Source organism: Zea mays, chromosome 4 (genome assembly GCF_902167145.1).
Source record: "Zea mays cultivar B73 chromosome 4, Zm-B73-REFERENCE-NAM-5.0, whole genome shotgun sequence".
In the NCBI taxonomy this organism is placed as follows: Eukaryota; Viridiplantae; Streptophyta; class Magnoliopsida; order Poales; family Poaceae; genus Zea; species Zea mays.
The window spans coordinates 237,211,294-237,237,068 of NC_050099.1; the positions used below are offsets into that span (position 1 = coordinate 237,211,294).

Sequence of the window (25,775 nt, forward strand, 5' to 3'; positions counted from 1 at the left end):
GGGTTTCTGATTTATCCTGCAAAAAGAACACCCAAGTGAAGCGGGAAAAATCATCAACAATTACAAGACCATACTTACTTCCCCCGATGCTAAGGTAGGCAACGGGTCCGAAGAGGTCCATGTGAAGAAGCTCTAGTGTTCTTGATGTTGTCATCATGTTCTTGTTGTGATGAGTGCTTCCCACCTGTTTCCCTGCCTGACAAGCTGCACAAGGTCTATCTTTCTCAAAGCAAACATTGGTTAGTCCTAACACATGTTCTCCCTTTAGAAGTTTATGAAGGTTCTTCATCCCAACATGTGCTAGACGGCGATGCCACAGCCAGCCCATACTAGTCTTAGCTATTAAGCATGCATCTAGATCGACCTCCTCTTTTGAAAAATCAACTAAGTAGAGTTTGCTGTCTAATACACCCTTAAACGCTAATGAACCATCACTCCTTCTAAAGATAGATATATCTATATTGGTAAATAGACAATTATAACCCATGTTACATAATTAACTCACAAACAATAAGGTGTACCCGAGCGATTCAACTAAGAACACATTGGAGATAGAATGCTCGGATGTAATGGCTATCTTCCCCAATCCTTTAACCTTGCCTTGGTTCCCATCTCCAAAGATGATCGAATCCTAGGAATCCTTGTTCTTGACGTAGGAGGTGAACATCTTCTTCTCCCCCGTCATATGGTTTGTGCATCCGCTGTCGATAATCCAGCTTGAGCCCCCAGATGCATAAACCTGCAAGGAATTTAAGCTTGGGTTTTAGGTACCCAACTCTTGTTGGGTCCTACAAGGTTAGTCAAAACAGTTTTTGGAACTCATATGCAAGTCTTGTCTCCCTTGCATTTGGATCCCAATTTCCTAGCAACTACTTTTGCATTATTACATAAAAGAACAAATGAAGTATTGCAAGCATGGTAAATGGTAGAAGGTTCATTGCACATTTTTCTAGGAGCATGAGACACAACATTATTTTTCCTAGGCCTACCATTAACAAAAGTATAACTTGATGCAAACATAGCATGTGAATCATTATAAGTAGTATGAGCATAATTTCTATTATAATGAGAACGACTAGCAACTTTTTCATTATAGATAAAGGCATGGTTCCTTTGAGGACTACTAGCCATAGGGGCCTTTCCTTTCTTCTTGTTGAGAACGGGAGCCCTGTGGCTTGTTAAGTTCTTGGCTTCCCTTCGAAAACCAAGTCCATCCTTAATTGAGGGGTGTCTACCAACGGTGTAGGCATCCCTAGCAAATTTTAATTTGTCAAAATCAATTTTGTAAGTCTTAAGTTGAGCATTAAGACTTACCACCTCATCATTTAATTTAGCAATACAATTAAGATGTTTATCACAGGCATCAACATCAAAGTCCTTACATCTATTACAAATAATGACATGCTCAACACATGAACTAGTTTTGGCTTCCTCTAGCTTAGTATTTAATTCATCATTTAAACTCTTTAAACTAGAGACAGATTCATGGCAAATAGATAACTCCGAGGAAAGCATTTCATTTCTTTTAATCTCTAAAGCAAGAGATTTTTGCACACTAACAAATTTGTCATGCTCCTCATATAAAATATCCTCTTGTTTTTCTAACAATCTATCCTTTTCATTTAGAGCATCAATTAATTCATTAATTTTTTCTACCTTAGCTCTATCTAAACCTTTGAATAAGCTAGAGTAATCTACTTCATCATCAGAAGAATCATCATCGCTAGAAGTAGTGTACTTAGGGGTATCTTGAACATGTACCTTCTTTTCCTTTGCCATAAGACATGTATGGCGTTCGTTGGGGAAGAGAGAAGACTTGTTGAAGGCCGAGGCAGCGAGTCCTTTGTCGTCGGAGTCGGAAGAGGAGCAGTCCGAGTCCCATTCCTTTCCAAGGTGCGCCTCGCCCTTTGCCTTCCTGTAGCTCTTCTTTTTCTCCTTCTTCCCGCTCTTTTCTTGTCCCTGGTCACTATCATTATCGGGACAATTTGCAATAAAGTGACCAGTCTTACCACATTTGAAGCAGGAGCGCTTTCCCCTTGTTTTGTTCTTGTTGGGGTACTCATTGCATCCTTTAAGAGCGGTCTTGAAGTGCTTGATGATAAGCGTCATCTCATCTTCGTCGAGGCCAGCAGCCTCCACTTGAGCTACCTTGCTTAGTAGCGCCTCCTTGCTGCTTGTTGCCTTGAGCGCAACGGGCTGCGGCTCGTACACGGGCAGTGGGCCGTTCAAGGCGTCATCTACATACCTTGCCTCCTTAACCATCATGCGCCCACTTACGAATTTTCCGAGTATCTCTTTGGGCATCATCTTTGTGTACCTGGGGTTTTCACGGATAAGATTCACAAGATGGGGGTCAATCACTGTAAAGGACCTGAGCATTAGTCGGACGACATCGTGGTCCGTCTATCTTGTGCTTCCATAGCTTCTAATCTTGTTGAACAGGGTCTTGAGCCTGTTGTATGTTTGTGTTGGCTCCTCTCCCCTAATCATTGCGAACCTCCCCAGCTCGCCTTCCACCAACTCCATTTTGGTGATCATGGTGGCGTCGTTTCCCTCATATGATATCTTGAGGGTATCCCAAATTTGCTTGGCATTGTCCAAGCCACTCACCTTATTGTACTCATCCCTGCAAAGATATGCTAGCAGCACAGTAGTAGCTTGGGCATTCTTATGAATTTGCTCATTAATAATCACAGGATTATCCGTACTATCGAAATGCATTCCATTTTCCACTATTTCCCAAATGCTAGGATGGAGAGAAAATAGATGACTACACATTTTATGACTCCAAAATGAGTAGTCCTCTCCATCAAAGTGTGGAGGTTTTCCTAGAGGAATAGAAAGTAAATGTGCATTCGAATTGTACGGCATGCGAGAATAGTCAAAGGAATAGTTTTGATTAACCGTCTTTTTCTTTGACGAAGAATCGTCATCGTCGTCGTCTCTTGGTGAAGAAGAAGATGCATCGCTGTCGTAGTAGACGATCTTCTTGATGCGCCTCTTCTTCTTCCCGTCCTTCTTCTTGTGACTCGAGCTAGAGTTAGTTGGCTTATCGTCTCTAGGCTCGTTGAGGAAGGACTCATTTTCCTTGTTGTTGACCACCATCCCCTTTCCCTTAGGATCCATCTCTTCGGGCGGTTAGTCCCTTAGATGAAGAGTACGGCTCCGATACCAATTTAGAGCACCTAGAGGGGGGTGAATAGGTGATCCTGTAAAATTCAAACACTAATAGCCACAAAACTTAGTTATGAGTGTTAGCGGCTAAGTAACTTGAAGCGGGTTCTTGTGAACACAAACAATCACAGAGAGATCAACACAAGACACGCGATTTTTATCCCGTGGTTCGGCCAAGTAACACTTGCCTACTTCCACGTTGTGGCATCCCAATGGATGAGGGTTGCACTCAACCCCTTTCAAGTGATCCGATGATCAACTTGAATACCACGGTTTTTCCTTTAGATGATTATTCCCGTTTGCGAGGAATCTCCACAAGATTGGAGTCTCTCGCCCTTACAACAAAGATCACATTGAAAGCACGGAGTAAGGTTGGGATGAGCAACACACACAAGACATAAATCGCAACACACCCACGCACATAAGAGAAGACTTGAGCTCAAATGACAACACAGGGAGTCCTTGACTCGAATAGAGCTCAAATCTCTAACACAACGAAACGAATGCGCGGGAACAGAGTCTAGATGCCTTAGGATGCTTAGTGAATGCTTGGGTGACTCTTCCATGCGCCTAGGGGTCCCTTTTATATCCCCAAGGCAGCTAGGAGCCGTTGAAGACAATCTTGGAAGGCTAATCTTGCCTTCTGTCGTGTGGTGCACCAGACAGTCCGGTGCACCACCGGACAGTCACTGTAGTTGTCCGGTGCGCGATTGCCTTCCAAATAAGGCGCAGTCGACCGTTGCAGCTTCAGGCCCGATGGCGCACCGGACAGTCTGGTGCCCCCTGCCGACCGTTGGTGCGGGCCACGCGTCGCCCGCGGATTGTGCGGCCGACCGTTGCGCTGGCGACCGTTGGCTCGCCGGACAGTCCGGTGCACCACCGGACAGTCCGGTGAATTATAGCCGTACGCCGCTGATTTTTTCCCGAGAGCGGCCTTTTCACCTGAGACCAACATGGCGCACCGGACACCGGACAGTCCGGTGTGCCAGACTGAGCTGAGTTTTGGCTGCACCGAGCCAAGTCTTTTTTATTTCTTTTCTTCTTCTTTTCTCACTGTTTTAGCACTTAGATAACTTCATTAGTATTCAAAAACAAATGTACTAAGTCTAGAAACATACCTCATGTCTTGATTTGCACTTTTTCAATCTTTGGCACATTAGGACTTAAAGAATACATGTTGGGCACTTAATCACCAAAATATTATAGAAATGGCCCAAAGGCACATTTCCCTTTCAGTTATGTATAAATTTGATGTCTTTTTGGAACAGTTATGTGCAAACTTGATGTCTTGGTGGAACTGTTATGTGCGAACTTGATATGTTTATCTTTGTGAAACTGTTATGTACGAACTTGATGTCTTTGTGAAACTATTATGTGTTATTTGTCTTTACGGAAGTATTATATGCGAACTTAATAGGTATTGTTTGATCATTTATAATTTATTTTCCAATGCCATTGTTTGATCATACAATTTATTTTCACCTATGTTAGCAGTTAGCACTATAGTAAAGTAAATTGTTCACACTTATTTTTTGAAAATAGATGCAAAGTCGAGAAATCCTTGTTTGTCTGTATTAGAATTTCGTATGCAAATTATCCAAACAACATTAAGAATTAAATTGCTTGTACAATCAAATAGAAATAATAAAATTGAATCACTTACTGGTTGATTGACTTCTAAATAATTTATTTCTCGAATTTTAATTATAAAAAAAGGTTTCATTTCCACCCATCCAAACTGTCAGTTATTTGAATGAACGTAAAACTAAAACTACCACCAACTTGTGATTTCCACCAAAGAATCCACTACATAAACTACAGTATACAGAAGCTCGCATGTCTCCATGAGATTATAAAAATAAAATCTCCCAATACATGAGAATTAGGAACTCCCTGAATCAATTATACGTTTGGTTGCAATGATAAGATGAGATAGGATAGGACGATCTCTTGAATAAGTTTGTTTGGTTCGGGATCAAGGGTTAGGACATGAATATTCCAATGTTATTCTCAATTAATCCTCAAAAATGGGAGGGACAAGAGAGTCAGAGGACATCTCTGTCATAGTTGTCCCGTAACCGTTAGATTAATTTCAATCCATGGGTACCTTCTCCAACGCCTCCCAAGATTTTCCCAAAAACTAAATGCATAGGCCGCTGGTAAAATCCTTGAGATCTGGTGTTGAAAAAACTGAACGGGTTCACCTTATGCTTCCACAATCTAGAACACATGTACGTTGCTTGCCTCCACGCACGGCGGCACTTCGGTGCTGCATACTAGTCCCGAAGTTTGTTGGAGGCTGGACCGAGCAGGATTGGGATATTACTGGCGGTGACGAGCAGACCGGAACAGAGGCAGAAGGATGTCGGCAGCGCGCGTCCGGAGCCGGAGCGGTTGGGTTACTTGGGTGCTGTTTGGTTCAAAAAATGTAACGCAAATGGTAATGATAATGGTTTCGGCTCGATTACTGGCGGTAACAAATTTGAATAGGCTGGTATCAAATTTTAGTGTGGTATCTGATTACGATTGGACTAAAACAAACATGATTTAACGTTATCCGTTACCCATTACGTTACAAATATGTGAACCAAACGGCACCTTGATTCATTCACTTGTTCCTTGGAACGGAATGCTGTGCTAATTTGAGTTTTTCATCGTGACCTGAGAGATGTCCGATCCGCGATCCTGTTTCCTTGGTGTGTGTATCCTGATCACCCCAGCCATATAATTTTTTTAATCTTACCTTTGAACTATCGTCTCCAGCAGATCTTTTATTCCAAATTTCACTCTGAAGATAGTCTAATGGATAATACAGTTTATACGGTCTTGTGCGTAAAAAGACAGAGATTCGAATTACATATAAATTTTTTATAGAAATAATTTTTTATAGGAAAAATATAGAAAATAGAAAAGTTTTAAAGGGATCTAAACGTTTTCTAGATTTTTACATATATTATTAATAAAAGTAGAACAAATCTCCTCAAGCAAAACTTCCGTCTAGCAGAGCTGCTAGGGATCCTTCACGGCTTGCAGGATAGTGGCAACCTACCGAGAAAACGCACAATCACGCTGAATCGGTTTTTTAGATTAGTTTAAAAATTTAAATCTTCTCCAAGATTTGTGGTGATTAAGAAAAAATCCTAGAGAGGATTTAAGGGCTAATTTGAAACATTTTTCTAAAAGATTTTTATTCTTTCAAAGAAAAATAAGTTAATTTTTCTTAGAGCTAGTTTGGCAACCATATATTCACATAATATTTTCATTTTACCAAGGAAAATTAGTTTATTTTCTTAAAAAAATAAAAATTCTTTTAAAAATAGGAAAATAGGGTTACCAAACTAGATCTTAGAAAAATGAGGTTACAAATTATCTCTAACTTTCCCAATTTAGACCTTAAGAAAAAAATAGAAAAGACTAGTTTGAAAGACCAGAGAAGATAGGAGAGGCTAAAATCTCCTCCAAAGGAATCTTGTATTTCCCATGAGAGTACGTCTCCTAAGAATTACGTGGCATTATAAAAATTTCAATCCGTTAGGTACAAATTCTCCCCTCAAGTTGTCATCAATAACCAAAGTTCAGCCGTTATGGTGAATTGTTTTAATTCACCATCTTATAAGTATATAAAATTCAAAAGAAAAATGAGTGTTCATGTTAGATTGAGAAGGAAATCAAATGTTGGAGAGTATTCCAAACTGCAAGCCCACAAGGAGGAACGAGAAGCCTGACAAACTCCACCACGGTCGATTCATATCCGAGCACCACACCGCAACTCCCTCATAGCAACTTTGGTGATCATGCCAGAGGAACCTATCGGCGAGCTCAGTTCACGCTGAGTATCACGATAAACATAACAAAACAACACGGTGAGAACAAAAACATGTCGATGCAAAGAGCAAAAAGAAACACGCAAAAGGAATTGAAGAGATCGTCACGAAGCGGAAATAAGAACAGCAGGTTATGAGACCAGGGGCAGGGGAACGATAGAGTTGGTTCCATTGGAGCAAATCGTCTAGCCGTCGCCACATAAATTGTTTTTGGAAGAGGAAGAAACGGAAGTGCCCTAGAGGACACCGGCGGCGGTGGAGGATCGGAGGGAGAGGACGACTGCACGAGCGGCCTCCTTTTAAAAGCGCGAGCGACGGATCACGGTTGGGTGGACCTTGCGTTTCGGCTGCAACTCAACAGCCTGCTCGTTTCAGTTGAATTATTGGGTCGTTATGCATCAGCCCAAAGAAAGGATAGCTTTCATGCAGCTGCTGGGCTGGGCCGGGCCGATACAAGATCAAGTCCGGTCCCATGCGTGCGTGCATTATTTAGGGGGTGTTTGGTTTGTAGGGACTAATATTTAGTCCCTTCATTTTATTCCTTTTTAGTGTATAAGTTGTTAAATATAGAAACTAAAATAAAGTTTTAATTTCTATATTTGACAATTTTTGAACTAAAATGGAATAAAATGTAGGGACTAAATATTAGTCCCTAGAAACCAAACACCCCCTTATTTGGGGCAAAAAATTAAGTGCAAAGCCAATCGTGAGAGCAAAACTCCGTGCTGGTCACTCCTTGAATCCTTATGTTTGAAGTGGCAGCCCCCAGCCCCCCACCCACCCAAAAACAACCGTAAGCTGAGTTGATTAGCTCTGTGTTAAGAAACACTCAACCGACAGCTTGTCCATTTGGTTGTGGAAGATCTTTGATCAATGCAAGATTGTAACCAGTTTTTCCAGCAACTGCAGTGCCCCTTGCAAATTCTCTACTCGACGCACCCCCGAACCACCTATGCTTTGACGTAGGACAAAAGAGATGATTTTTTTTATTTTTAACCAGTCTAAAATTCGCCCCACAGAAAATCGAACCCTCGAACTGGCTAAAGGCCCTTTCGCCCCCTTGCAAATTCTCATGGACAGTCCAACAAAATATGCAGCTTATCCAGAATTCACGGGGAAATGTACCAATATTCCCAGACAATGGTGATGGAGCCTAAGAAATCACACGTTGCCTGCACTACCAGAAATTGCCAACTGCAATTAATCTGATGGCACCAGATTGACAGGCGCCTTTCTGAAACTAGGGAAATACGTGCCTTGTATCTTTTTTCCTCCAAGTCATACTTGATGCAGTTCAACCTGGGCAGTGGGCATCTTCAAACTATTTACTCGAACGGAAGACCATAACTCAACATATTCACAAGTTTCACATTTTCTTTTGCTAGGATTTCAGCAAGTGATTGGCGTTCTTCAAACCACTGGAGCCAAATGCGACTAGTGCATCACGTACGGTACCTGGAACTTGTTCATGAGCTAGCAGTATCCGCCCACTGATCAGGTGCAGAAGTTACTAGCAGCAGTAAAGCTGAAGGCACTACGGACTAGTGGTGCCACTGGGATGCATGCAGTCTTTGCATGCCTTTCCGAGGCCATGTACACATCACCAGTGCATGATCAGGAATTCAAAGCGCAATAAAGGATATGAAAGCACACACTTCCACGTAGATTAAGAAACCCTAAATGCACCTGAATTAAGCCATGTTTGTTTACCCTCGAGATTATATAATCCAGCTTAAATAAGTTGGGAGGCAAACAAACATCATAGATTATTAGGTGGATTATATAATCTAGAGAACTATTTATCAAACAGGGCCTTAATCACTAATAATCCTGGAAGGAAACAAACAGGGCCTTGATCACTAATAATCAAAATATCCCACATGAGGATACAAGCAGGGTTACTTGCGAAACTATTTATCCTTGCTACAGTATGTACCAATAGGCAGCCACACTCTTGGTGGCAGCAGAGGGTAGGGACTAACTGGGAGTCATCCAGCAGAGGGAATGTATGCTCGTTGACATCAAAACATCTAGCGGAGTGACTGGGAGTCATATTCACATCTGAACCTGAAAAACAAAGATGGGGAGATCTTTCAGCTCGTCCAAAATGTTATCCAACAAAAAGAAGCATAACGAGTTTCATATGATTTGTAGTAGTATCACTTGATCTTGTGGAAACATTAGAGCTTAGAAGAAACAATAAAGGAAAGCCCAAGTATAATTGTAACAAGGGTCGTTACAAATTCTACCTACTTAGGGCATGTTTGGGACTGCTCGAGACACTCCACCGTGGAGCTGCTCCACAAAAACCTAGAGTTTCTGGAGCACCTCTTTATGTGGCTCTAACAACACCTTTTTCCTGTAGCACCTCTTTATGTTGCGTCACCTTTCGGGGCGTTTTATTCGGCCGTTTCGTTTTAGCTGGTGACCGGAGTTTCTTTGTTGGCCGATCACATAGAACGGTCTTCTTGCTAGCATGTTTGGAGAGCAACTGATCAAAAGTAGAGCCGGGTCGGCTTTGACCAGCCGACCATGTGTGCTTTGCCCCTGTGTCTCCTTTTTCACTGTGTAGAGGCTGACGCCTCTGGCCATGGGTGGACTGTCCGACTGAGTCAATCGGACCGTCTACATCAGCATCGGATGGTCCGTACCTAGGGCTCGGACGGCCCGCGATGCTCGCGTTAGGGAGCTTTGCTCGACTGAGTCTGCCCCCCGACGCCTCCGAACTTGTTAGTCTTCTTGTCCCGAATCTTCCGAGCAATCCTTCCTTGTGATATACTCAACGTGCGAGGATCACCGATGACATGTTTTTGTCTTTGCCTTTATCAGCCACTTCGGGCCGAACCAAGACCTTTTTGCTTGCTAGCTCTATCATATTGACAGGAAATGGTTGCGTGTCCACTTGCATCTCCTGAAAACTCATCCGGTCCTCATTTACGGCCGATTGTATCTGTCGACGAAAAACATTACAATCATTGGTGACATGGGAAAAAGAATTATGCCACTTGTTGTAAGCACGTCTTTTTAATTCATCTAGAGGGATAGTGTGCGTTAATTTAATGTTGTCATTTTTTAGTAGCTCGTCAAATATTTTATCGCATTTGGTAAGATTAAAAGTAAATTTAACTTCTTGTCGATTTTTTTGAACCGGCTGCAAAGAAGAACATGCAGAAGATTTGGCCTTCGTTGGCCAAACAAGCTCAGTGATATATACATCTATGGATTCATTATCAGAACTATCACGCTCTACTAGATGTATAGTACGTGCAACCGATTTTGATGTCTCTTTACATCGGCTTTCACAAGCCAAAACCTGCTGATGTAGCTGATCTATTGAAAAGAATTGGGTGACATCTAATTTGTCTCTTAAGTAGGATAGCAACCCATTAAAAGTCAGCCCTGCTAGCTCTTTGTTTGCGACATGGATCCGAAAGCATCGTTTTCTAGTGACCAGAACCTCCGAATATAACCATTAACCGATTCTTCGCGTCACTGTCGGACTGAGGCTAAATCAGCTAACCCTAATTCATATTCCCCGAAAAGGAAATGTTCATGAAATTTACTCTCTAAATCATTCCAGAAATTAATGGAATTAGGAGGCAAGGTGGCGTACCATGAAAAAGCGGTACAAGTAAGGGATAAAGAAAATAAACGAACACGAAAGGCTTCCCCATCGGCTAATTCGCCTAGGTGTTCTAGGAACTGGCCTATATGTTCGTGTGTGCTTCTACCATTTTCACTAGAAAAAATAGAAAACTTTGTTATCCTTGCCCCTTGTGGATATGGGACAATGTCAAACCAGTGATTATATGGCTTTTGGTATGACTGCCCTACTCTAGCTACACTAACTCCGGCCTATCTCAAAATAGTTTAACCATCTCTTCCCTAATGTTCTCCATTGCGTCCGATGGCAGACCACCAGACCCTAGACTGTAGGGCTCATTCAGTCGGGCATTGCTATGTCGACCTTCTTGCCGTGACCGATCGATTATGTTGATCGGCATGTGATCATATGGTGCGCTGTGGTTTAAATATGTAGGGGGTGGAACGTACTGCTGTTGTGGTGTGTAATAATTTGGTGCATAGTGTGCAACAATAGGTTCTGTGTATGCGTATCCAGACTGTCCGATGGTAAATCTGAACTACCCGGTTGTGTTCGCTACTATTGGGGTGCCACGCGGTGGTCCTGGTGCAGCCCCGAACTGTCCGACAGGGAAAGCCAGACGGTCCGCGTAAGGGTCGGCTGTCCGGGCAAAAGTTTGGACAGTCCGACCATGTCCAGGGGCGTCGATCTGCCAAACAGGAACGGCGGTGGTGGTATTTGTCCTGGATACGAGTTCATCGACATACCATATAATGGTTGGGGCTGCGAATCCCCATTTGTTGCCGATGTATTAGACATCGATATCCTATTACTACTTTCATATGATGGAAAACTAGGAGCAAAAGACTTCTCCAACGCACGTGTTAATTTTCTAATTGATTCTTCTAACCCTCCAATCTGTTGTTTCATTTGATTATGCTGCTGATCTACATAATGTTTAATAGATTGGATGTCGTCGGGTTTACTTACGTTAGGGACTTGAAGCGAGGATAGAAGAGATGCGACGTCGGTCTCTCCATGTTTGACAACCTTCTGGTGGCGATCCAACGTGTATTGTGACAAGAATTTCTCCTTCGCTTGACGCATGTAGTCTCTGTATTGCTGTTGCCCCTCAACCGTCAGACTTTCAACAGCCGGCTTCAGGATATTGTCCGGGGAAATATCGGTGTGATCTTTAGAACCGGCCATTTGAGGGCCTGATTTATAGTAGATCTAGATACCTGGTCCCCAACGGAGTCGCCAAAAAAGTGTGTTGGCGTCGATCTAGGCGCCAAACACTGGAACGGACCGCCTGACGGTGCTCTCTACGGAGGTGCAGACGGTCCGCGGCATAAGGTCGGACGGTCCACGGCATAGGGCCAGACGGTCCATGACCTAGGCGCAGGAGCGTCTCCTATTCTGCGTACGTCCGGACGATCCGCACCTAGGGCTCAAACGGTCCGCGATGGCACAGAGGGTCTTCTTCGCAGCAGACCTAGATCTCGCCTCCTGAAAGGGACCCCGTCGGGGAGGAGAGATCCTAGGGTGTGTCTTGGTGTCGGCACGCCACCCAAGACGCCTCTAGTCGACGTAGAGCCGAAGAGAGGTGAAGATTTGAGGTAGAGGGGAGCTAAACTAGGGCTAAACTAGAGCTACTCCTAATGCATAAGGTAAAAACAATAAGTAGATTTGATTTGATCCATTGTGGGGGGTTCAATCAGCTGTAGCCCTTCATCTATATCAAGAGAAGAGGTCTGGACCCGTTACAAGTCGGTTCTTGAGTTAATCTCGCAGGCTTAGCTAACAAATCCCGCAAGAAAATCAGAACCCTAATTGATTCTGCGCACGCGCGGACGGTCCGCGCCACTACGGCGTACAGTCCAGACCGCGGACCGTCCGGCCCCAGGCGCGGACAGTCCGCACTACCATAGTTGGAGCTCAACACCTTCCCATACAAGTCCCAACTCCCAAGCAAAGCTAGAGCTTTCTTCTCCATGGTACTGATTTCTAAGGTTGGGGATGGATCAAATACACTGTTCTAGACTGATAGATGGTTGCATGGCAAAAGAATCTCTGACATTGCTCCCAGGCTGTATACTTTAATCCCAAGAAGAATTATCAACTGAAAGAAACCTTATTGAACAGAAGATGAATTTCAGATATAAAAGGGGCTCTTACAGTTGAAGTCTTGGCAGATTATCTAAAGCTTTAGGAATCCCTCTCAGAAATTGGGCTGCAGCCAAACACAGAAGATAGACACATTTTCAGCTTAACTCTAGATGTCAAATACTCGGCAAAAGCAGCATATAAAGGTACTTTCTTAGAATCCAGTACCTTTGGCCACTATAAAAGAGTCTGGAGAACTTGGGCCCCATCAAAGTGCTGCTTTTTTATTTGGCTTGTGGCCCAAAACAGATGTTGGACTACTGATCGATTGGCAAAAAGGGGGTCTGAATCACCCAAACATTTGTCTATTATGTGATCAAGAGGCTGAAATCCTGAACCACCTCTGTGTATCCTGCGTTTTTGCAAGAAATTTCTGGTATAAATGTTAAGAAAATTTGGGTTACACATCCTAGCTCCACAACCAAGCCTCACATCCTTTTTGGAATGGTGGAAGTTGGCTTCAGAGGCAGTATAGAGGATGGTCAAGAAAGGACTGGATTCTCTCATCATTTTGGGAGACTGGATGATTTGGAATCATCGCAATAGATGTGTGTTTGATGGAGTGACACCCAGCCTATCTCTAATTCTTAAGCAGGCTGATGGTGAGAAGTCTTTCGGAATTAGCTGGACCCAAGGGACTTTCCTATTTGGTTGTTCCCTTGCCTAACTCTTGATGGCTCTTTCTTTAGTTGGTGGTAGAAGTGTGATTTTCATGGACCCTTCCTATATGCTTATTTCTAGCCTCCGTCAGGAGTGCTTTGTAATTTGGTCTTCTATAGACCTATGTTTTTCCACATTTAATATAATTTAAGGTGCAGTTCCCCTGCGCTTTCGAGAAAAAAAAAACAAATGAGCCAAAGCTCACGAACCTAGTGAGCTTGAGCTCGAATAGCTCAAGTATAAGCTCATATGTTTCTGGGGTTTGTTTTCTCCAGACAAATCTGGTTTGAGCTGCTCTAGCTTGGTGGCCTCCAGAATCTATGCCTACAGCAGAATAAGTTATCTTTTGAGGTCTGGTGGAGGGATAGTAGCTCAAGAGTTGATCAGTTGACAAAAGGCTTCAATTGCCTCGTGGTTCTTGGTGCTTGGATGATCTGGAAGCATCGAAAGAGTTGTGTTTTGGATGGGAGTGCTCCTAATGTTGGCACTGTTCTGACGATGGCCAGGGAGATATCCTGCTGGATTCTTGCAGGAGCAAATGCCCTCTCCTCCCTGCAGATTGGAGAGTTGATAGGATAGTGCTTAGATCGTGTGAGGAGGGTAGTTTGTGAGTTGTGTACAATGGATGTGTTCACGTACGGTGTATACTGGCCGCCTTAAGGAGGCCTCCTTTGTATCTTTGATGGACTATTTTGGACCTTTTTCTCCTTAATATAATGATGTACAGCTCTCCTGCGTATGTGAGAAAAAACTCATGTTACTGCATAAGCTAAGACTCTGCATAGATATGAATTCTAATTTCCTAGACCAACTATGTTGTACAAGTCACCTAGGGCTAAGGAACAAGGCAATAGCTCAACTGCTCAAGTCCAATTAGTCTTATAGTATCTGGTTACCTAAGCTTATGGTTGACAAAAAACCTTGAAGCTCACAACTTTTACCCCTAGGGTTACTTTTTCCTCTGTCGGCAGCAACACAACTAGAGTTCACTCCAATTATTCAATCTTCTACGTCCAAGTGTTGATCGCCTTAAGTAGGGATGTAAATGGTACGAATATTATCCGTCCATATTCGAGTTGGATCCATTTAAGAGGGCTCAGATCCGATCTGTATCTGAGCCGAGTATTCAGTATTCGATCCGTATACAATCTATAGATTTTCCATGTAAGTACCTTGGTCTGCCTTTGTCTCCCAAGAAACTCACAAGGGACCAGGTTCAGGCCATCGTTGATAGAGTAGCTAGCCTTCTGCCAGGATGGAAAGCTGAACTTATGACCCGGGCTGGTAGAGCTATTCATGTGCAGTTTGTCATGACGGCAAAGATGATTTATGCAGCTTTGGCACTTGACCTTCCTGTTTGGGCCATCAAAGCAATTGATAAGCTGAGGAAGGGCTTCCTTTGGAGGGGCAGGAAAGAGTTCCGTGGTGGTCATTGCCTCTTGGCTTCGCCTAAGGTTACCCGTCCCAAGGAGCCGGGTGGTCTTGGGATTAGTGAGCTAAAGAACCTATGTTGGGCTCTGAGAGCTCGTTGGCCATGGCTGCAGAAAACAGACCCCAGTAGGCCTTGGACGGACTTCCCCACTCGTGTATGTAAGGTGGTTAAAAATCTGATCGCTGCAGCCATTATTACTAAGCTCGGTGATGGAGCCAATACCCTCTTCTGGAAGGATAGATGGTTGGATGGGAAATGTATTAAGGACATAGCTCCTGCAGTGTTTGATTTGGTGCCCCCGCGTCTTGCCAACAGACGGTTGGTCAAAGATGCGCTCCCTAATTTTCAGTGGATCTCCGATGTGAATGGGGCAATTTCAGTTAGAGTCATTGCTGAATTCTTGGAACTTTGTGAAGTGCTTGATGCAGTTGTGCTCCAACCTGGAATAAGGGATCGCCACTTATGGAAATTCAGCGCTTCAGGGGAGTATACAACTAGTTCTGCTTATAAAGCTCTCTTCCTTGGTTCGGTTCAGTTCGAACCAGCAGAACGTGTGTGGAAATCTTGGGCTCCTGGAAAGTGCAAGTTCTTTATATGGCTTGTGGAACATAATAGGTGCTGGACTGCTGACAGGCTTATAAAAAGAGGACTAGACCGACCTGAGCAGTGCCCCCTGTGCGACCAAGAGGCTGAAACCATAAATCATTTGCTGGTCAAATGTGTTTTTGCCATACAGTTCTGGTTTCATTTCCTTAGTTCAGTGGGGCTGCAGGAACTGTATCCAGCTCATGAGGATTCCTTTGAGTCGTGGTGGAAGTCTAGCAGCTCTCAGGCATCTGATTTTTTGAGAAAAAGTTTTAATTCTTTAGTGATCCTAGGTGCTTGGACCATTTGGAAGCATAGGAATAGATGCGTCTTTGATGGTTGTAATCCCAGCCTGGTCACAGCCCTTAGAGTGGCTAGGGAAGAGGCGGTGCTATGGTCCTTGACTGGAGCCAAGGCCCTGTCCTTCCTCCAAGTTGATGAGTTGCTAGCTTAGATCAGCGTTGTGGGTCGTGTTTCCTCCATGATAGTCGGTGATCCTTAGTCTCTAAGTGGTGTGTGTGTTCTGTACCGGGGTTCTCTCCCCCTTTCCTATTCTTCTATTAATGCAATGATGCGCAGCTCTCCTGCGTATTCCAGAAAAAAAAAATTGTATTCGTATGACTGTATACTCAAAGAGCTCTGTCATTCCCATCCACTGCTCTGAGGAAGACATTAGCCGCACTAGAGACATCCTCTCTTGCTCGGTAGGCAGCTTCCCATGCTCCTACCTTGGCATACCCCTTACTCTTGCTAAACCAACTAAAGCTGATTTGCTACCTTTGATTGATAAGGTTGCAATCAAATTGCTGGGGTGGAAGGTCCATCTCTTGAATAAAGCAGGCCGGCTAGAGTTAGTTAAATCAGCTCTTTTAGCAACACCTATTCATTTGATGCTTGCGCTTGATTTGCCCAAATGGGTTATTAAAGCAATTGACAAAAGAAGGCGGGGTTTTCTCTGGAAAGGGCAAGAGCAAGCAAATGGAGGCAATTGTATGGTGTCCTGGCGAAAAGTGCAGCGGCCGTACCAGTACGGTGGTCTTGGTATCCATGATCTGGAAAGGATGGGGTGGACTCTACGCTTACGATGGCTCTGGTTCATGAAAACGGACACCTCGAAACCTTGGTTTCCCTGCACAAGCAGCAGCCTTGTTCAAAATGGCAGTTGAAGTTACCATTGGCAATGGTGAGGATACTCTTTTTTGGACAGAAAAATGGTTGCAGGGCAGATGTGTGGCTGATTTAGCCCCCGAGCTCTACCATGCAATTCCCAAGAGAGTAGCTAAAAGGCGTACAGTGAATCAGGCTCTTTCCAACAGATGTTGGATCTCAGGTATCAAGGGAGCCTTAACAGTTCAGGTGTTGGCTGGTTACCTCCATATTTGGGATCTGGTGGAGGGTGCTGTCCTTCAACTTGACACACCAGATAAGCATGTTTGGAGGCTTTCTTCTACTGGGTGCTAGAGCAGCAAATCTGCCTATAACGCAATGTTCGTTGGCACCATCAAATTCTCCCCTTGGAAGCGGATTTGGAAAACTTGGGCACCATGAAATTCTTCTACTGGGTGGAGGGTTCTCTCTTAATGAAATGGCGCGCAGTTCGATAAAAAATTGTATATTTAAGATGTTGATATCCATTCAAATCTTATTTGACGCAACTCGATAACATCCGTATCCAATCCGAATCCGAAGAGAAAATATAAAAACAAATATGAAACGAGTAATATCCGGATATGTGATTAGCCGATTACACCCCTAGCCTTAAGTGCTCAGTGCTCTTGGGGATCTTCCTACCATCCCTGTGCACCCCTAGCCTTAAAGCAACGATGGATCAGGACTGAATTTGGAGAGGCTGAATGGCCTGAATCTGGGGGAGGGGAGGAGGTCGAGTTGGATTTCTCAGGAAAATTGGAGGAGCTCGTCAAGGATGTAAGTTGGCTGGATGTGTTAGGTTTATACTACAAAACCCTTTTGCCATGTTGGCGTATTGCATGGGCGGCTGCTAAAGAAATTACCTTCAAGGTGAAAGGGGATAATCTGCTTCCAAGGAGAGGGGCTCAGGGGCGCCTGTTGTCCTCGGGGAGTATGATGGGTCTCCAACAAACTGGATAGGATTCTGGTTTGGGCTTGTACCCTAGGAATCCCCAAAAGGAACTCGTTGAAAAGGTTGCTAAAAAGGTTGGTGACCCACTGATCACTGTTGTTGTGTGTCATGGACCTTCGGTCCATGGGGATAGATGTCTTCTCCGGCGAGGTTATACCCCTCTGCCGCAGGCTTGGTTCTAGGGTAGCAGCCCTAGGCGCTTGAGAGGGTCATTGCAAGAGAGAGAGATTGGTTTGATAATGATCTTGCTTGATTTATTCCCTGCTGCCATGCGGCTTATAAATAGCTCTATGGCTAACCAACTTCTCCTACAAACTCTCAACTAACTCCTACTTTCTTGGACTTATCTGATGCTAACCAACTCTCCACAATTCTCTCATTTCAATCTTATTCTCTAACCTTATCCCAGCTCATCTCAATCTTATTCTCTAGCCTTATCCCAGCCTGGCTGTTGCCTCTCGCTCCCTATTGTGTCCATGACATCTCCCCCTCCCTTGAGGACCAGCTCGTCCTCGAGCTGCCATAGACTTACCTGACACGACTTAAGGTTAAGCCTTTTACATCTCGGCTTACCTTTATTATTTAAGACGAAAAAACAAAATAATTGTGGAACTAAAATATAAATTTGAACTGCAGTATGTCCTCCTGTCCTCCTGGATCCCAAGGAAAGAGCTGAACTGCGGACTTCACGTTGGATGAAAGGTGAAGGAGGAACCAACCCGTTCTTATGTTGGGTCTGTCCAGCACCAAGGCAGTTGCCCGAATGAAGGAGACGATCCTCTTTGGCCGTGCAGGGGCGCTGCATACCCAGATCTCGACTTCTGCAGGGGGTTCAAAAAGTATAGACGAGACCTGGTGGTTGGGCGCGCAGGCTGCGAGTTGGTGCAGCGATGAGCTGATCAGCAAGTGCAGCTTCCGCACCGCCCGCCTAACAAGGAAGCCGCGCACTGCGGCTTGCAGGCGCACCACGGCCTGCTCATGTGATGACGGCCATGGGGTGGCCCTGGAGGCCACAGCAAGGTGCTTCTCCCCACGAAAGGACTGTACCTGGCGGCGTGCCAGGAACCCTCGCGCTGCCGCCTGAAGCCGCACCGCTGCTTGGAGTTCCTTCTCTGTCTTCTCCTTGTAGCGGTGGAACATCACAACAAATTGATCCCACTTCTCTTCGAGCCGAGTGAATGCATCTGGAGTTGGAGAGGGCGGGTGGGAGGGCGTTGCGGCGGCGGATGGCGCGGCGGCTGGTGGTGGTGAGGGATGGGCGGCTGGTGGTGGTGAGGATAACCTGGAGCTGATACCAGGTGTCATGGACCTTCGGTCCATGGGGATAGCTGTCTTCTTCGGCGAGGTTATACCCCTCTGTCGCAGGCTTGGTTTTAGGGTAGCAGCCCTAGGCGCTTGAGAGGGTCATTTAAAGGGGGAGAGATTGGTTTGATAATGATCTTTGCTTGATTTATTCCCTGCTGCCATGCGGCTTATAAATAGCTCTATGGCTAACCAACTTCTCCTACAAACTCTCAACTAACTCCTACTTTCTTGGACTTATCTGATGCTAACCAACTCTCCACAATTCTCTCATTTCAATCTTATTCTCTAACCTTATCCCAGCTCATCTCAATCTTATTCTCTAGCCTTATCCCAGCCTGGCTGTTGCCTCTCGCTCCCTATTGTGCCCATGACATCTGCCTCGACGCCCAACGTCGCTGGACCGCGGCTACGCAGTTCGTAGTCGCGCTCCAGACCTTCACCGTGAGGGATTCCTCACCGGTGGCTTGAGAGAGACAAGGGAGAAGAGCAGTTTTGGATAATTGATCTTGCTTGATTCATTCCCTGCTGCCATGCGGCTTATAAATAGCCCTATGGCTAACCAACTTCTCCTACAAACTCTCAACTAACTCCTACTTTCTTGGACTTATCTGATGCTAACCAACTCTCCACAATTCTCTCATCTCAATCTTATTCTCTAGCCTTATCCCAGCTCATCTCAATCTTATTCTCTAGCCTTATCCCCGCCTGGCTGTTGCCTCTCGCTCCCTATGATGCCCATGACATCTCCCCCTCCCTTGAGGACCAGCTCGTCCTCGAGCTGCCATAGACTTACCTGACACGACTTAAGGTTAAGCCTTTTACATCTCGGCTTACCTTTATTATTTAAGACGAAAATACAAAATAATTGTGGAACTAAAATATAAATTTGAACTGCAGCTATGTCCTCCTGTCCTCCTGGATCCCAAGGAAAGAGTTGAACTGCGGACTTCACGTTGGATGAAAGGTGAAGGAGGAACCAGCCCGTTCTTATGTTGGGTTTGTCCAGCACCAAGGCAGTTGCCCGAATGAAGGAGACGACCCTCTTTGATCGTGCAGGGGGGCTGCATACCCAGATCTCGACTTCTGCAGGGGGTTCAAAAAGTATAGACGAGACCTGGTGGTTGGGCGTGCAGGCTGCGAGTTGGTGCAGCGATGAGCTGATCAGCAAGTGCAGCTTCCGCACCGCCCGCCTAACAAGGAAGCCGCGCACTGCTATTGGTGAAGTTCGGAGGTAACAACAATGGAAGACGTGGGGATGGTGGTAGAGGTTGCTTACCAGCTCGTGGTCGAGGGAGAGGGAGGGGTGTGGCGGGGGAAGCTGCAGAAGGCGATGATATGAACATATATGACTATATGAGGATGATCTTAGCAAGGACAATCTTCTAATTGCACTGGGATCTTGTACTGATGCAAGTGATAGCCTGGAGAAGATACAGGATAAGAAAAGACAGAGGAAAGGTGTAAGTGATGGAACAGTGAAACAAGTGTTGAAACAATTATCTCTATCGGCGTCCTCCCTCGAGTAGGTTCACTGGGCACAAGGAAACTCCTGCATGGAACCGCTGCAGGCTAGGCTCAGCCCAGGCAGTTCGTTGTTTCTGTCTGAAACACATCTGGATAAAGCTAAGGCAGAAAAAGTTAGATGTGATGTCTTCGACCACCATGAGAGTGATGGGGGGGGGGGGTTGCTGTTGTTGTGGCGGGATGACATTAATGTTCGTGACAAAGAGTCACAAAGAACTATATTGATGTCATCATAGAAGATGGGGTTGGAGGTTCACTGGTATTGATGGTGAACCTGCATGGGACCGAAAGCACATGACATGGGAGATTCTATGGTCAATAAAGGGAGACCACCGGATTCCTTGGCTTGTGATGTGGGATTTCAATGAGATTTTATATAATCTGGAAGGAGGGAGGTTCTACAATTAATAAAAGAAGCCAGCTGAGTCCTACAAAATTAGGCCTGTTTATCCAATGGACACTCCTTCATTCCAAAACAATATAATAACTTTGTACTTTGCCTTCAACCAACATTAAAGTTTTAGCATTAGCATACATTAAAAGAAATAATATTAAATACAAATCATTAACTTTTCCAATTAAATGTGAAGTCAGCTAGTATAGCTGTACTATTGTTAAGTGTGCACTCCAAAAGCCTCTCTAAACTTCAATCTCTATATTTCTCTATTTGGATAGCCATTCCATGAATATTCTCTTTATATATCTCTTGTCCCTCCAATGGCCCCCCTAAGTTTCAATCTCTATACTCTAATAGTTAGTTTGCTATAATTTTCCTCTAGCGATAAAATTCATGAGAACTATCATATATAACATGTAGAGTGTTGTAGCCTCAACATTAACAGAGAGCGGGAGTGGTGGTTTTGGAGTGAGACAGATGGAGTTGTTTAGAGAGTAAGTATTGGAGCCTGTTTGCGGGAAAATGTGGGTGCAACAAGCGGGAAAATGCGGGCGCAACACACGGGACGGGAAGGAAGCACCGAGCACGCCAACAGGCCAGATGGTGAGGGATGTAGACTATCCAAGAATAGAGAGTGAAGGTGGAAGGATGTTGAGCTAGTAAATCTGGAGAGCCATTTACAGAGTCTATTAGAGACCTTTTTCTTCTAATAGTCATATTTATCTTTAAAAAATAAATTTAGATAATCTCTTGGAGTTGCTCCAAGAGCATCACTCAACAATATCATCTAGAAACTTTTCAAACATCTCATTGTAATTTTTAGCTTTTTTCTGCAAACAATTAGCTGTAAATTATTATAGCAAAACATCCACCTAGCCAAGTTGATCGGTAGACCTGACAACAAACTCAACAATACTTACCGAAGATGATTGCTTACAAGCCAAAACAAAAGGAGAGATAGCATCTGTCTTATGGTTATGGGATGTAGCAGTTCAGCAGGAAATGTTTATACTAAATGAAGGCAAGTAGTGAACACTGCATGGTAAAGCAAGTTCTTCCGTTTCTGTCCTAGGGTTTTCGTGTAGTTTAAGGAAGTGCTCAAAAGTAGTTTTTTCCTCAAGGCACAGGAGAGCATTGCTCAAAAGTAGTGGCAAAAGGCTTCAAAGTTCAAAAAAATAATTTAGCATCCAACTGATACACATGTAATGTGCATCTTTCGCTAGAGTCTAGACAATTTATTTGTTCACTTAACTACAAGAGACTACTTCTATACTAATCCACATACCTCTGACTGTCAGGGAACTCATTCCTCTGTAGCTGGGGTAGGTTCTTCTGTAGCTAGAGATTCCTCTGTAGCTGGGGTAGCAAATCTTGATCTTCTATTTTCCTTCAGAAGCTCAATCTCCTTATAGAGTCCTTCCATTCTGCTCCACAGTGAGTTGACAGACAGTCCCCACTCTTCAAGCTTTGAGAACCATTTGTACTGGAATCTTTCGATCATATCATTTACCATGGCAATTTTTTGCTGCTCCTCCTCACACCGCCTCTTCTCCAACTCCCTCACACTAAGAACAAGACCACCACCACCAGCAACATCATCATAAAGAGGAACATTGCAAGGGAACTTCTTCCTGTACTCATCAAAAGAAGCCCGGGTCTGTTTTAAAGCTCTTTTGTAGGTAGTTACCAAATGGGCCATAACATTCAGATCATGCTCGAAGCGTCTAAGCTCCACTTGATACTTGTTCTGTTGCTCAAACCGAGCTGAGTTTAGGGATTGGATAATGGCTTCCTTCTCTTGCAGCATGTCAGACCAATGTTGTTTCTCAAATTGCAAACTCTGAAGTTTTTGCTCCTTCTGCTCATAGAGCCTGCTTGCCTCAACCATCAAGTTCTGTATAGGTACCGAAAAGCTTGCGTTGAAAAAGCCTGATCCAGGTGATATGTTGCCACTGTTACTATGGCGCATCCTCTTCTGCTGATTAGACTGAGGAAAGTCCTCTTGCGCCTGCATATTGTCATCGTAACCATCAATATCATCAATATTCCTCTTACCATTATTCCCAAATAAATATGAGCTCCCTGGTCCCAGATCCACTCCATTCTTATGTGCATCAGCCCCCATAGCCAAGAAATCCCCAGAAGGCAGATCATGCACATTCCCTGCTACATTGTACGTTGAGGGAATTGAGTTCATGGCTTGGAGGAGGTTTGATGGTGTCATCCTTTCTGAAGATGCCCTCGCAGGGAAATCATCAAACCTCAACTCATCCTTCATTACAGTCTCCCCTTCATTCAGGTTCTCAAACTCCATGCCTCCAAATGTGTTACAGCGTTGCAAAGAATGTGACATTCCCTCATCCCCCCTGCCATCCCCAATTCTCCAATTCATGTCCTCTCCATCATTAACCTCAAATGCATCATCCTCTGACTCCTCTGCCTCTTCATTGGCACTGTCACTCTCATCCTCGTCCAGATTCTCAACATTAGTTTCCTCTTCCACATCCATAGCAACATAACCATTGGTAGAGTCAAACCCCAAGCTCAATCCCATTGCATCCTTCTCTTCATCCTCCTCAGCCTCATCATCCCCCAATTCCTCTGCAACAGCCACTACCTCCTGTGTTACAGCTGCTGCCTCCACCAAGGGTTCTTCACCATCCACATCTGTAGGCACTGGCACATCATCGCCCCCCATTGGTGCTACCTCTGCTGTTTCCTCATTATTGTCAAGCCTTGCCTCATGTACAGCAGGCACCACTTCAACTGCCACAAATCCCAAACATATTCCATCAATGTTTGTGCCATTGACATGCTCATCCGCAGTGTTCTTGTCATCTAAGTTTGGACCCTTAACATCCTCTTCCACCAACTCTGATTCATCATTCAATCTCTGGCTCCTTGTGTCTTCATTGACCGCATCCAATTCGACTATATTGTTGTTCATGGCATCCACAGACTCAGACTCATTGAAGGTCTTGCTCCTTGAATCTTCACTGACTGCCTCCATTTCATCTATATTGTTGTCCATGGCATCCGGATCCACATCCACAGCCTCAGATTCATCCAAGCTCTTGGTCCTTGCATCTTCATTGACCATCTCCATTTCATCTATATTGTTGTCCATGGCATGCGGATCCACATCCACATCCTCAGATTCATTCAAGCTCTTGCTCCTTGAGTCTTCATTGACCGCCTGCATTTCATCTATATTGTTGTCCATGGCATCCGGATCCACATCCACAGTCTCAGATTCATTCAAGCTTTTCCTCCTTGAGTCTTCATTGACTGTGTTTATTTCATCTATATTGTTATCCATGGCATCCGGATCCACATCCACAGACTCATATTCATCCAACCTCTTGCTCCTTGCATCTTCCTCAACCACCTCTAGTTCCTCTATACTGTTGTTCCTGTCATCCATATCCCCTAAACCCAACTCCTCCATGACCTTGTTCCTAGTAACAGAAACCCCCAATTCCAACTCGTCCAAACCATCACTCCTTGCACTAGCATTTCCCAATTCCGACTCCTCCAAGCTCTTGCTCCTCACGTCGTTACTGGCATCCCCATCCCTATCCCCCAGCTCCAGCTCCACCAAGCTCTTGCTTTTCATATCCACATCACCATCCTCCTCCATCTCCACATCAGTGGATGCCTCCGGAGCAGGCTCTCCTGTGCCCCCTTCCTCCACCAGCTCCAACAAATGTGGCTTTTGGGCATAAATGAGCCTCTGCAGATGAGGCCCGTAGTAGCACACCCCGTCTTCCCTCTTAGGCAGCTCGAGGATCTCCTTCTCGACGAGGCCCCACATCAGGCCCGCCCAGTCAACCCTATGCGCCGCCCCCTCCCTGACCGCCTGCTCCGCGGCGGCCACTTCCTGCGGCAGTATGCACATGTCGTCTCCTAGGAACGGGAGCAGAACGTAATCCTTCAGGAGCTGCATAACGGCAGGCACCACGGCTGCGGGGTCGATGTCGGCTGGGGCCGGCGCCGAGGGGGAGGGCTTCGAGGGTAGGCAGAGCGCGCGGGTAAAGTTGTGGCGCGAGACGGCGACACGGACGCCTCGGACGAAGCTGCGCTTGCAGACCGGGTCGTAGTAGGCGACGAGCGGGGCGATGAGGTCGGGGCGCAGGGTGTCGGATTGCAGGTCGAGGCGGAAAAACTCGAGCAGACCTAGGGCATCGAGCGCCGCCTCCTGCGCCGGCGGTAGGGCACGGGCCCCGGCAGCTGAGGACTCGAGGGATCGGAGGATGAGGTGGGCGCGGAGGTGGGACAGGCGCTGCTCCGCGGCAGCGCGCTGCTTGTCAGTGAGAGGCTTCTTGAGCTTGCCGCCGCCGCAGCCAGCTGTAGGCTTCCGCGGCGGCATGTCCGGATCCGGCGAGGCTTGCGTGGGGAGGGGATCGGCGGAGTCGGGCATGGCGGGTTGGGGAATTCGGGGAGGTGGCTTCGCGTGGGTTTTGGCTTCGGTTTTCCATGTGGGTGTGGATCAAATAATTGAGAGAGACGAGGGGCTTTTTTAAAAATGTTTGTTGTGCTATTTTTCAATTTGGACTACAGATTCATGCAGTCAACAGCGCTCTTGAATGGAATCGGTTATCTACTGTTCAAGTACTTGTCATCTATTGTTCTGCTTCAGAAACGCTAGAGTCTGTAATCCGTTATAAATTGGAAGCTTAAACAAAATGTGTACGAAAGATGAACTCCTTATCACTCTTTGCTTTTGTGCAAAAATAAATAAATCACATTTTTATCTTAGTTTTTCCTGATTACTAATTGTTATGGTAATGTGGCATCAGCGCCAAAACAAGCAAATGATTTTCAAATGTGTTGACAGCGGTTAAGGTCATGTATGTAGATTTTTATGGTTTAGGGCTAGTCTGGGAATACCATTTTCTCAAGCGATTTTCATTTTATCAAGAGAAAAAATAAACTAATTTTCTTTGAGAAAATAAAAATCACTCGGAAAATGGGGTTACCAAACTAGCCCTTAAACTGGAAAACTAGCAATACGTCACATTGGC

General features: G+C 45.0%; 1 protein-coding gene across 8 annotated transcripts; it reads right to left on the reverse strand.

The window, feature by feature from the left end:
• Positions 1-8,660: 8,660 nt before the first annotated feature.
• Positions 8,661-25,300, reverse strand: LOC103654780 (uncharacterized). Of its 8 annotated transcripts, none has more exons than XR_002269340.3 (4): positions 22,037-25,300; positions 12,916-13,099; positions 12,760-12,814; positions 8,661-9,065 (listed from the first exon to the last, which is right to left on the reverse strand). XR_002269340.3 is itself a non-coding variant. In XM_008681595.3 (2 exons), exon 1 carries the CDS (start codon positions 25,169-25,171, stop codon positions 22,055-22,057), a length of 3,117 nt encoding a protein of 1,038 aa, XP_008679817.1. In that variant the 5' UTR covers positions 25,172-25,300; the 3' UTR covers positions 8,661-9,065; positions 22,037-22,054. The 8 variants fall into 8 exon arrangements, 1 of the variants encoding a protein (XP_008679817.1); XR_002269345.3 differs by lacking the exons at positions 12,760-12,814; positions 12,916-13,099 and adding exons at positions 13,617-13,959; positions 14,047-14,139; XR_002269341.3 differs by lacking the exons at positions 12,760-12,814; positions 12,916-13,099 and adding exons at positions 19,945-20,020; positions 20,107-20,251 and having other exon boundaries at positions 8,934-9,065; positions 22,037-25,236.
• Positions 25,301-25,775: the final 475 nt, after the last annotated feature.

Excerpts from the sequence above, each read along its gene's own strand:
- LOC103654780 (XM_008681595.3), bottom strand. The coding sequence starts at position 25,171 with ATGCCCGACTCCGCCGATCCCCTCCCCACGCAAGCCTCGCCGGATCCG.